Source organism: Astyanax mexicanus, chromosome 9 (genome assembly GCF_023375975.1).
Source record: "Astyanax mexicanus isolate ESR-SI-001 chromosome 9, AstMex3_surface, whole genome shotgun sequence".
In the NCBI taxonomy this organism is placed as follows: domain Eukaryota; kingdom Metazoa; phylum Chordata; class Actinopteri; order Characiformes; family Acestrorhamphidae; genus Astyanax; species Astyanax mexicanus.
The window spans coordinates 37,033,313-37,045,468 of NC_064416.1; the positions used below are offsets into that span (position 1 = coordinate 37,033,313).

Genomic DNA, 12,156 nt, shown 5'->3' on the forward strand with positions numbered 1-12,156 from the left:
TGAGATAAATATTTTGAGGTCATTATCTTGGCGAAATATATTTTTTTGTAGCTGTACGGCAGGAGATTTTAGGGTGTTTAATAAACTCACTCCAGGATTCGATTTGATTCATGACACTGAGTTCATGATTCAGCATTATCAGAGTATTCTGAACAATATTTTAATATTCTGGATGTAGAAAAACAAGGACTGTACCCTTGATGTAGTACAATCTACTAAAGACACTAGATAATAATTAAAAGAATACATTTTACCCATTATTCACTGTTACTGTATACTATTATAGCATTATTATTATTATTAAACCACTGTATAACCATTACCACAGTTTATTGTGTCCAGTGTTTAAATAGCATTAAAACAACTAGAGGAATCATTCTCTCATTGGATAATCTCTTATATTTCATATTTTACTAAAGATAATAGATAAAGAGTTGATGCTGGGACAGTAAACTCATCTTCTATCATTTCTTCTGGGAATATTTTAGGTGTGTTCCATTCTGAAGGCAGCTGCCTAGGTAGTCATTACCTTTAAAGGCAGCTCTCTCGTTGAGCAGCATTTTAACCAATAAGAAAGCTTATACAGCAGCACTTTCAGGACACGCTTTAGAGTCAACATACGTCATCAGGTCTAGTGCGTTGTGCTCGTGAGCTCTGTTTACACAATAAAGTTAAACACACTTACCTGAGAGACAGGATGAATCTCCAAACAGCAGCAGCTATTCTTCTTTCCTCTGCACTTCTGTGGAAAGAGTCTGCTGCTAGGTACTCAACTAAATATTACAGATCAACTTTAATATTCATGATTTACTTTAATTTATTTAATTTATATACTTTGTCACTTCACACTCAGATTGTGGCTAGTTTTATTTATTTCTAAATTTTATTTATTTATGATTAGATGCTTTGTAGAAATGCGTTTTGTAATAAAACCATAATATAATAAACTGTTTGTATAAGGCATCAATATTAGAAGCTACATTCATACACATTAAGGTAATTTTTTTAACATTTTAGTTGCATAAAACAAAAACATTAAAAAAAAATCACATTTACAGCAGGCCAGGATCAGGTTAAGATTAGTTAACTTAGTTGTTAAATATATGATAATTGAGGATACTATACATACATACAGCTACAGTGTAGTGAAAGAAACAAAAACAGAGGGGAACAGAAGAAAAACAACCAGAAAAGAGAAAGAAGGACAGAGTCTCTACTATATGCATGTGATTTTCCTGCACTGTTATATATACAGCTTTGAAAAAAAAATTAAGGGACCATTTCAGTTTTTGAATTAGTTTCTCAGACTGTATAGGTATATACTACAGTACAGGCCAAAAGTTTGGACACACCTTCTCTTTTTTTTAATGCGTTCTCTTTATTTTCATGATTATTTACATTGTAGATTCTCACTGAAGGCATCAAAACTATGAATGAACACGTGGAGTTTTATGTACTTAACAAAAAAGGTGAAATAACTGAAAAAATAGCCACCCTTCGCTCTGATTACTGCTTTGCACACTTTTGGCATCATTCTCTCAATGAGCTTCAAGAGGTAGATCACCTGAAATAGTTTTCCAACAGTCTTGATTGAAGGAGTTCCCAGAGGTGTTCAGCACTTGTTGCTCCTTTGTCTTCACTCTGTGGTCCAGCTCACCCCAAACCATCTGGATTGGGTTCAGGTCCGGTGACTGTGGAGGACAGCTCATTTTTTAAGTACATAAAACTCCACATGTGTTTTGATGTCTTCAGTGAGAATCTACAATGTAAATAGTCATGAAAATAAAGAAAACGCATTAAATGAGAGGGTGTGTCCAAACTTTTGGCCTGTATTGTATACTCTTTGTTTCATTGCAGCCATTTGCTAAAATCAAAAAAGTGATTTTTCTTTCTTATTAATGTACACTCAGCACTCCACCTTGACAGAAAAAAAACAGAAATGTAGATTTGTTTGCAAATTTAATAAAAAAGAAAAACTGAAATGTCACATGGTTATAAGTATTCAGACCCTTTGCTGTGACATGCGTATTTATGTTTAATTAAACTGATTGTGCTTGATTAGTTCAGGCACACACCTGTCTATATAAGACCTCACAGTTCACACTTTGCATGTCAGAAAAAATGAGAATCGTGAGATGGAAGAAACTGCCAAGGAGCTCAGAGACATAATTTTGTCGAGAAACAGATCTGGCCAAGCCTACAAAAGAATTTCTGCTGCAATCAAGGTTTTTAAGAGCACAGTGGCCTCCATAATACTTAAATATATGAAGTTTGGGGCGACCAGAACTCTTCCTAGACCTGTCCGTTCAGCCAAACAGAGCAATTGTGGGAGAAGAGCCTTGGTGAAAGAGGTAAAGAAGAATCCACTGTGGACGACAGAGAGGCTTAGTAGTTGGCACATTCGCCTCCCAGCACTGGGGTCTTGGGTTGAAGTCCCTATCTGGGTGGAGTTTCCATGTTGAAAAATTTAAAGGGGGTTGAATACTTTCCGTACCCACACTCACACTCACTCTCTCACACTCATATACACTCATACTCACAATCACACACTCACTTACACTCATATTCACTGTGGTAGTGTGAAGATAAGCGGATGCAGGATGCTACCAACTCAACATAACTCAAAATAATGTTAATTAAAACCACACATACTGTATACATATAGACATAATGGCTGGGTAGAGATTATAGCTCAGATACAATGTGAGATCAGAAAGATAACCACACAGATGATAAACAACAACAATACCTTCTGTAGCATACGTGAATAAGCAATCAAATCCAATACAAAACCAACAACCTACAAAGAACAAAATATGTCAATTATAAAAGACAATAGAAAACCATAACATGAATAAAAAAAACATGAGTACAAAACACCACCATAGAAAAGGTAATAAAAACCACATATAGGAATAACTATGCTCCTATAAAAAGGCAATACTAAACAGGATATAAGGGCGACTCCCGCTCACTAAGATAACCCAAATAAAAAACAACCAGTACTCATAAATAAATCTACTTCAACACCATACTACCAGCTACAAATAACTAAAGGTTATAAAATGCCACCAACTAAACTTAATAGCCTCCTAATAGTAATGGATTGTTAAGAGTTACGGAGCTTCACAATGGTTCGCCAAACGACCTCAAAAGGGTGACGACTGTATGCAAAAAAAAAAAATACTTTAACCAGAAAACCAAGCTAGACCAACCAACAGAATGCCACCAGAGAACAGAGATAATAACCAGCGCTTTACTTTGAGTTGACTGGTTTTGGGGGCTGAGACACTACTGTCTCACACTGCAAGGAGGTTCCCTTGTGTACCTCCAGGAAAAATGATGGTGAATCCAAATGACCAGAGTTAGCTTTCTCTGGTGGATGCTCCAAGTGGCAGGCTGTGTGACTCCTGTTCAAACTTCATGACAGAAACTTGCTGTTGGTTAATGAGGTGATTCCCTTAGTAAACCAGAAAAAGCTCCATAACACAAGTATTTAAAAAAAAATGATAAAAAACTTAGTTGACTAATAGTGCTAATGCACTCGGACCTTGGTGAGGTCAGCGTTGTAAGCTTGACCTGAACTTAATTAGTCAAAAATAACTGTTCGTAAAGATTACTAACAAAAATCATTAATCCTAAAAAAAAAAAAAAAAACAGCTACAGCCGTAAGCTAAAAGTGACATCTACACTGCTTCCCGAAAACACATTGCACTAAACTGCTGTGTCCCAGTTTCTTATTTGAGGTGTGCCCCCTAATGGCATGTTGATCCTAAGATTATGATATGTTCCCTGAGTTTGTGGCATTACACTAAGGCCCAATCACCTTACACATTAAGTTGCATATCAGTGCATATCCTAAAAAGGAAAAGCCTTAGGATTACGATTTGATTACAAGTCCTTCAAAACACTGGAATGTGTCTTGATTCGTGGAAAATTAAGAGCAATACAAAACATTGTTGTGAAGAGTACTGCTCCAAGAAAGTTCCTTTCCGACAGAGTTGCACATCACATTTCTAACAGTTTGATAATTTCATTGAAGGGTCACAGAGTGTTTGTGGTTTGAAGGGTTTGTGTGTGTGTGTAAATTTTATGGTGCTTTTATGGAGTCTTATCTAGTCTCAATTGGGTGGAAGAGAAGTAAACATTCTATCCATAATGCTTTTATGATTGTTGTTTTGAAAAACTCAATTGCTGACATAGAGTGTTAATACTATGGTTAGTTTTAAACCTGGCCCAGAAAAATGGGCTGTAAACTGGATTGGCCATTGATCGGTTACTTTTTTGAAGTTCTTCACATTGAGATGAAGGGAAATTACTTGGCATTCCTCAACTCTGTGAGGAAGACAAAGGCAAAATAGACAGAGAGAGGAAGAATTGTTTTCCAAGCTATCTGCTACAGTGGCACTGTAGCTACCACCTTCTCGACACTTGAGCAACTTGCTCAAAGTGCTCCCAATCCAACAATTTCCTATCGGCATAAAGTCATGCTTAATCTAGAGAAACCCCCTTTAGCGTGCCCACCTGCTCTTAAATACTCAAATAGCTCACCCCATATTAAACCATTAGATAATTACATTGCAAGCAGGTGGGCAAGAGTTATTTTAAATTATTTACATAATAGAATACATGCATGCAACACTTTGGACTTTTAGGAAAGTATATTATGCAATGTTCAGATGTTTTTACATTGTTTTCCTCTTTTTTTCAGACCCTTGTTCTCTACCAAGTCCTTAAGAACCTTGGTGGCTCGTGCGCTGCCATTCCTTCAGGAACCAGGTAAGTACTATGTCAATCTTATCAATGTCTGTGTTTTATGTTCTCAAGTGTTTTGAGTAGGTGGTGATATGACCAGGGCCCTGACATCACTACACTCATACTCACACTTACAGTCCTACTTACTCATACTCTCTCATACTCACGCTCACAAACAGAGGGAAGGTTAATCTATCTCACACACAGACACTGAGGAGTCTTCATGAATAGTGAATCATGCATAGAGGGGCTGAGTAAAGGTGGTGCTGAATGTGTATAAGTGTGTGTGTATTAGAGGAGACGCCGTAGAAGGACAGAATGCCGGCAGGACAGTCCACATACACTCCTATTTTCCTACAGCCAGAGGGAGGAGGGCGGAGTTTAGTGTAGTTCAGATTGTGATGAACAGAGTAACTGTAATCAGAGCAGCTCAGACACCAGGAGTTTATATTTCCTCCAAACCGACAGTTTGATTCTTCTCCTGTCCTGCTGATGGTTTTATAACTTACAGATACAAAAACTCCTCTGCCGCTCCACTCAGCCTCCCAGTAACAGCGCCCAGTAACACTCTCTCTACTCAGAACCTGCTCCCACTTATCAAATCTCTCTGGATGATCAGGATACGACTGCAGCTTCTCTCCTCTCATCACCGTCCTGTTGTCCTAACTAGGGTGTCCTCACTAGGTCACCCTAGACTAGGGTGTACTGTGTTTGGATCCAGTGTAAAATCACAGCCATCTAAAACACAAGAACACACATTACACACACTCAAGAGATACAGAGAGATAGAGAGTGTATGTGAGTATTTTTGTATGTATGTAGAGTGTGTGTGTGTACTTACATTTCTTTGATTTCTTTGGTTTGATTCTGATTTTCCCTCCATGTTCCACCCTAGACACACAACACAAACAGAATGTAGTAATGATAAAAGTTGTATAAAATAAGCACAAACAAGTAAATAGACAAGTTATGTATCTATAATGAGAACCAAATTAAGTTGGTGATACACAGCACCAGTTCATGTCAAACAAACTGACACCAAATTTGTCACATCCTCAGAGAGGAGAGTTCTTTGCCATGAGGTGCCATATTAAATATTCTGTGACCAGTATGAGACAATTGAATGTTGTTGCAAATTAACTCTTTCCAGAACTGGGAAGAACCTGAGGCTGAATTTCTAAAATTTCTAAATAATTGAAGGTAACAAATGATCTCTTTAACCATTTCTTTTTGAAAATTCCCATGCTTTTTTCAACTTCATAAGAACATTTTAAATAATTCACAGAGGCTTTTGACATTTTATAAAGAGAAGAAACATTTATAAGTATCATCTATAAAAGTACAATAATATCTACACAGCAAAGGTGCTTGAAGTTTTCCATACAATTGTAGAAGCGCAGAATACATGCCATACATTTAAATACTAAAAATGTGTCCAAAGCTATGATAATATGCTGTTTTTTCAACATTCCAATAACTGCCCACTGTACAGTTATGCTGATGTAGTTACTGAAACAGTTATCACTACAGTAAAGTTTTTTTGTAATTCTGTTCAATTCAGAAATTACACATAGAGTAACATAATGTAATGCAATATTTTCAGATTCCAAACCAGGTCTGTCACGCCTGGCCCTGTTTCCTGTCTGTCCTCGTGCCTGTGTTGTCCCATGTGACCCGTGCCCCTGTGTTCTGCCTGTGATTTTCCATTACCTCATGTCTCATTTGTAGCTCCACCCCTTCCCCAGGTGTTTCCACTCCCAGTGTGTTTCCTGTTTAGTTAAATAGACTTCCTCTGTTACTTGTCCTCTGTCGGTCTTTGCACTGTCTCCCGTTGTCTGTCCCTCTGCGTTTCTCTGTTCTCAGTGTTTTCATAGCCTTAGCCCGAGTCCCTTGTTCTGTGTTTATCTCTGTTTATTTTCTAGTTCCCTGTTTAGTTTTCTTGTCTACTCCCTTGCCCCGTCTAGTTTAGTTATTCTTATTATCTCTTGTTTGTTTTATTTATGTTCTCTAGTCTCCCTAGTTTGTTTTGGTTTGTTTCGCTGTTCTTTGTTTATTTGTTTATTTACTTATTTAATAAATTTCTCGCCATACCTGCATATACGTCCGCCTCCTCGTCTCTCTGCCTGGGTCAACCCTGACAAGGTCACTAATTTTACAATGTTTATATTATGAACTTTATTCATATACTAATTATACTAGTATAATGAAAAAGAGAAATTCACTTCTTATATTTCACGTTTCTTTCTAATGAATTAATAATTTTTTTAGTGTATTAAAAGCCCTCTAAAATAGGTTGCAGGGTGTAAATTAAAATTTTTGCATATTTACTGAAAAAAGCAATCAACACACACACACATACACATGCACCTATGATTTGTCCATACCTGAGTGTGTTGAGTGTGCAGTGTGGATCCTGCAGTCTAGCAGAGAGCAGCTTTACTACTGAATCTCCTGGATGGTTGTAGGTCAGATCCAAGTCTTTCCGGTGGGAGGGGTTTGAATTCAGTGCAGTAGCCAGAGAAACACAGCCTTCATACAACCATATATTAATCTGCAGAGAAAAACAAAAAGTATTGTTATTACAAGACAAAATCTGAATGAAAATTGTAACATTCTATCAGTAAAATTATTTAATTTGAAATTCAATAGCAAAAATTATGTTTAACATCATCATTACAATACAGAGTTAGAGAGTGTAGAAAATATATCAAAGAAATGCATATCTCATATCAGCAGTTTTTAAGGTGTGCATGGGATGTGTTAACTATGTTTATATTTGATTTCTTAATTCTTTAATAATTAGTTTTAAGATTTAATGCTAGAGTTTAATATTTAACATTCACAAAGAAATTAACTGAAACACTGACCCAAGTGTCTGCAGTTTACAGTGTGAACTCTTTAGTCCAGCAGAGAGCAGCTCCACTCCTAAGTCCTGCAGATCATTGTTACTGAGGTCCAGATCTTTCAGGGAGGAGTTTTTCAACTGATCCCAAAGTTTCACACGTCTTTTCACCAAGATGACAGAATGGCAGTCTGCCAAAGTTAAACAAATATTACAATAAAAGAGGCTATTTTCAGAGAATGATAAGGGCTTAAACTATAAAACTAAGTTTTTTGTTATATTAATTAGTGCTGTCCACCCCTACTCCCCCAACAGTTCCTGTAACTTGACGGAGCTGAAATGGCTCTTCTTGGCCCTTTATATTGTTCGGTCCTTAATAATGTAAATACATCATACACATATATCAAACAGCTTAAAAAAGTAACATCATTCTGAGGTTAATAACAAAACACTGGAGTGAACACATCCTACAATACATACAAAAGAGAACATCTGAATGGAAGATTTGTACTGAAGAATTTAGCATTTGCATTTATGACAAATGTACTGGCATTTGCTCATCATTTGGCTTTGTTTAATATGTGTCTTTATGCAACAATACAGCAGATTTCTCTCTCCTGAACGACAACAAAATGTGCCGTGCTAGAAAACACATAATAAGGGTTTTATAAAATATTATAAAATTACATGTAACCGTAACAATTACAGGACAGTTGTAAAATTACAATGTTATTTTGAGTTTAGAGTAAACTGTTACAGCATTTAACTTTTCCCCCTCTTTTATTAATGTTTTGACAGCAGAGGTAGGAAACGGTATTCTTGGAAATATGACAAAACACTATATTTATTTTAAAAATGTAGATTTCACATAAACATTTTAAAAAATTCAGTAGAAACAAAGTTTAGAAGTGTTGAACTAATTATCCTAAAAAAAAAACTCTTAAAGCTTCACAACAAATAACAAAAAAAATGTTGTTTCAAATAAAGATGATACTGTGTATGGTATTCTATGGCACACCCCTAATTGACAGGAAAGCTCACCTGAGTGTCTGCAGTTTACAGTGCAAACCTTTCAGTCCAGCTGAGAGCAGCTCCACTCCTGAATCCTGCAGGTTTTTTTTTGAGGTCCAGCTCTATCAGGAAGGAGTTTTCTGATTTCAGAGCAGAGCAGAGAGTTTCACAGTGTACTATGGTGAGACTACAGTCTGCTAGTCTGCAAAATAAGAAGAAACATAGTACAGGTCAAACAATGAAGACAAGCTTCACATGAATATTCTAATAAGATTTATGGATAAAATTAACCAGAAATTACATTTTTTCCCCATATGTTTTGTGTCCTGCAGACATATAATTAAAAACTTCCAGCTCCTTCATTTTCTTGATCAAGTAGCAGTGAAACACATAGAGAGCAGCCAGAAACTCCTGAAAGCTCAGATGAACAAAGCTGTAGACCTTCCTCTGATAAAGCACACATTCCTCCCTAAAGATCTCAGTGCAGATCCCAGAATACACTGAGGCCTCTGTGAGATCAATACCGCTCTCTCTCAGGTCCTCTTCATAGAACATCACGTTCCCCTTCATGAGCTGATTAAAAGCCAGTTTAGCCAGTTTCAGAAGCACAGTTCTGTTGGATTCCAGCAATTCCTCTGGATTACTATAAGCATTTTTATGAGTTTTAGGGATTTCTGTATCACTCTGTCTCAGGATTCGCTGAAGCATAGTGGCTGAGATCCAGCAGAAGACGGGGATGTGGCACATGATGTGGAGGCTCCTCGCTGCCTTAATGTGGGAGATGATTTTCTGGGCTTGGTCTTGGTCACTGATCCTCTTCCTGAAGTACTCCTCCTTCTGTGGCTCATTAAACCCCTGAATTTCTGTCACACGGCTGATGTACCAAGAAGGAATCTGATTGGCTGCTGCTGGGCGGGAGGTTATCCAGACGTGAGCAGAGGGCAGCAGCTCTCCTTTGAGAAGGTTTGTAATCAACACAGCAAATGATGATGTCATGGTTATGTCAGATACTTTCTCACACTCCTCAAAGTTCAGTGGAATTCTACTTTCATCCAGTCCATCAAAGATGAACACAACTCTGCATGTATCATAGATCTTAGGGTCCAGATCTTTGAGATCAGGGTGGAAGGCACACAGAAGTGTATGAAGACTGTACTGATCAACTGATAATCAGGTTCAGCTCTCGGAACCGAAGCACAAACATGAAATCTACGTCATGATTGGCCTTTCCTTCAGCCCAGTCCAGAATGAACTTCTGCACAGAGACAGTTTTCCCAATTCCAGCAATTCCTTTAGTCAGAACAGTTCGGATCTCTTTATCTTCTATACTTTTGCTTTTTCTGAGGCCACTATCCATTGCAGCTCTAATGTTCTTGTCCTTAGTTTTTTCTTCAGGATCTTCTACAGGTTTAAAAATATCTGAGCAGTTAATTGGAGTGTTCTGTAAGTATCTTCTTTTTTTCTCTCCATCTGTAGAACCTCATGTTCTTCATTCACTCCTTCACTCTCTCCCTCTATGATGTAGAGCTGAGTGTAAATCCTGTTCAGGAGGGTTCTATTCTGTGGTGTTTTGATTACTTCATATAAGCTCTCGTATTTGTTCTTCATGCTGGTTTTGTGTTTCTGTTATATTCTCTGCAGAACATCATCCACTGGTTGGTAGGAATCCTGATTTATAGACTCCTCTATGTGTGGATGTAGAGCAGGACGTGTTCTAGATCTCTTTCTGCAACAGGGACAGATAAAGTCTCCTGACAGAGCAGTTCTGTTCCAGAAGCTGTTGATACACCGTCTGCAGAAACTGTGTTCACAGGTGATCGAGACTGGATCTGTCAGAACCTGCTCACACACTCCACAACTGTACTGATCCTGGATCAGACCACTCCTCCCCCTGTTAAGAAAGATGAAATGTCTAAATGTCAAATATATGAAGATAAGGTTTTCAGAACTCACTAATTTTCCAGTATCACACTCTATAAAGTAACATATAAACTATGCAAAGTAGAAACATTTAATACAAAGGCTTTTGACTTGAAATGCAGAACAGTGAAAATACTGTTTTTCAGAATAAAGTAAACACATTGTTTGTTTGGTAGCCTTAAAATAGACTAGCTATTTGTGTTTTATGTCACTGCTATTATATTTTACATGTATTATCTTTTATTAATCTGTTATAGTGTGGAGATAAATTAATATTAATTCTAAATTAATTACTTGTAATAATTAATTGATTAATTTCTCTTTTAAAATGACAAAATACATTAAAAAAAATTATTATTTTCATCCACTACTGGATCAAACATTTACCTTCTTGTCTCTTAAACTCCTAAATCTTTATTACGCTACCCTCTGTCTTCAAAGCTGATCCGGACTTCATTTTTCATAATTCTTCTGACACCCACATGACTCCTGATCATGATCACATGACACTCACTTGGTCTCAGGCACCTGAATATTGGTTGTTTTCACCTGTTTCCTGCCTATATATAATCTCCTTTATTAAGTTAATTGCCAAGTTTGGGCTAACCTTCTAACATTACTAAGCTTTTTTTTTTGTTTTTGATTGGTTTTGACTTTCTTCTTCTGTTTTTGACTTAGATTTTTGTCTAGCCAGTGTTGCCAACTTAGTGACTTTGTCGCTATATTTAGTGACTTTTAAGACCCTTTAGTGACTTTTTTTGTAAAAAAGCGACTTTTGGAGACTTTTGGCGACTCTGAGATGAACACACATGCTCTTCAGTCACTGTTCGCAGCGAGCAGCGTGTGCCATGAGCCCCGCCCACAACACTCACAGTGCAGTCTCTCACAGTCAGAACATACCTTCTCCGCTCCACGAACACACTGTAAATAAACCGCGTGTGCCCACAGCCAGCACTGACTGCCCCTGCCCCCTATTTACAAAGCAGGATATAAATATATATGTGTCTTCAGTGTGACATGAAAAGAAATCACTGAATTTAACTCCCACAGTCTCAGTCTCAGTCACTCACCTCATTCACCACATAGCCTGTTACTCACCTCTTCAACAGTATCTGACTCTTTGTAAAAAGCTAAATATCTATTGAACCATTGAACAATTTGTCTATAACTGGTTTAAAAATAAAGAAAACTTAAGAAAACTTAAATAAATAAATAAAAACGTGGTTAATGAAATTTAAAAAGCAACAGAAGTTGTTCATTTGTTAAAGTTCATTTTTAACATTTCTAACATATTTAGAGTGTTTTTACTCACTTTTTTCTCCCTCACAATGTTAATCCTTTACAGCTTCAAAAACATGTATTATGCAAATTAGGTGATGATGTCATTTAGCGACTTCTAGCGACTTTTAGGACAGCCAATAGCTACTTTCCTTACTGAGGATTTGGCAACACTATGTCTAGCCCTTATTTCTCAGTTGACTGGTTCTGTATCTGTTTGTTATGTTGCTCTTTAGCATTTCATTCTTGCTGTTACTAATGTAGATATTTGTTAGATGTTTGCAGTAATAAAGCCTCTTTTATTTTTAATGTGCATGTATCTGACTACTGCCCAGTCCTGAAAATCTTTC

The 12,156-nt window shown here is 37.0% G+C and overlaps 1 protein-coding gene and 1 long non-coding RNA gene across 3 annotated transcripts in view; both read right to left on the minus strand.

Moving 5' to 3' along the window:
• Positions 1-3,443: 3,443 nt before the first annotated feature.
• On the minus strand, positions 3,444-7,222 carry LOC111193563 (uncharacterized). Its single transcript, XR_007440633.1, has 3 exons — positions 7,140-7,222; positions 5,597-5,646; positions 3,444-5,493 (listed from the first exon to the last, which is right to left on the minus strand). It is a non-coding gene; the product is annotated as an uncharacterized LOC111193563 (long non-coding RNA).
• Positions 7,223-7,628: 406 nt separating this feature from the next.
• LOC111196666 (uncharacterized) overlaps positions 7,629-12,156 on the minus strand; it is a 191,567-nt gene continuing 187,039 nt past the window's right edge. For both annotated transcript variants that reach the window (XM_049483271.1, XM_049483270.1), the window contains exons 3-4: positions 8,639-10,499; positions 7,629-7,788 (exon numbers count right to left, since the gene is read on the minus strand). In XM_049483271.1, coding sequence (XP_049339228.1) covers positions 10,235-10,499 — 265 coding nt within the window. In that variant the 3' untranslated portion in view covers positions 7,629-7,788; positions 8,639-10,234. The remainder of the gene's footprint in view (positions 7,789-8,638; positions 10,500-12,156) is intronic.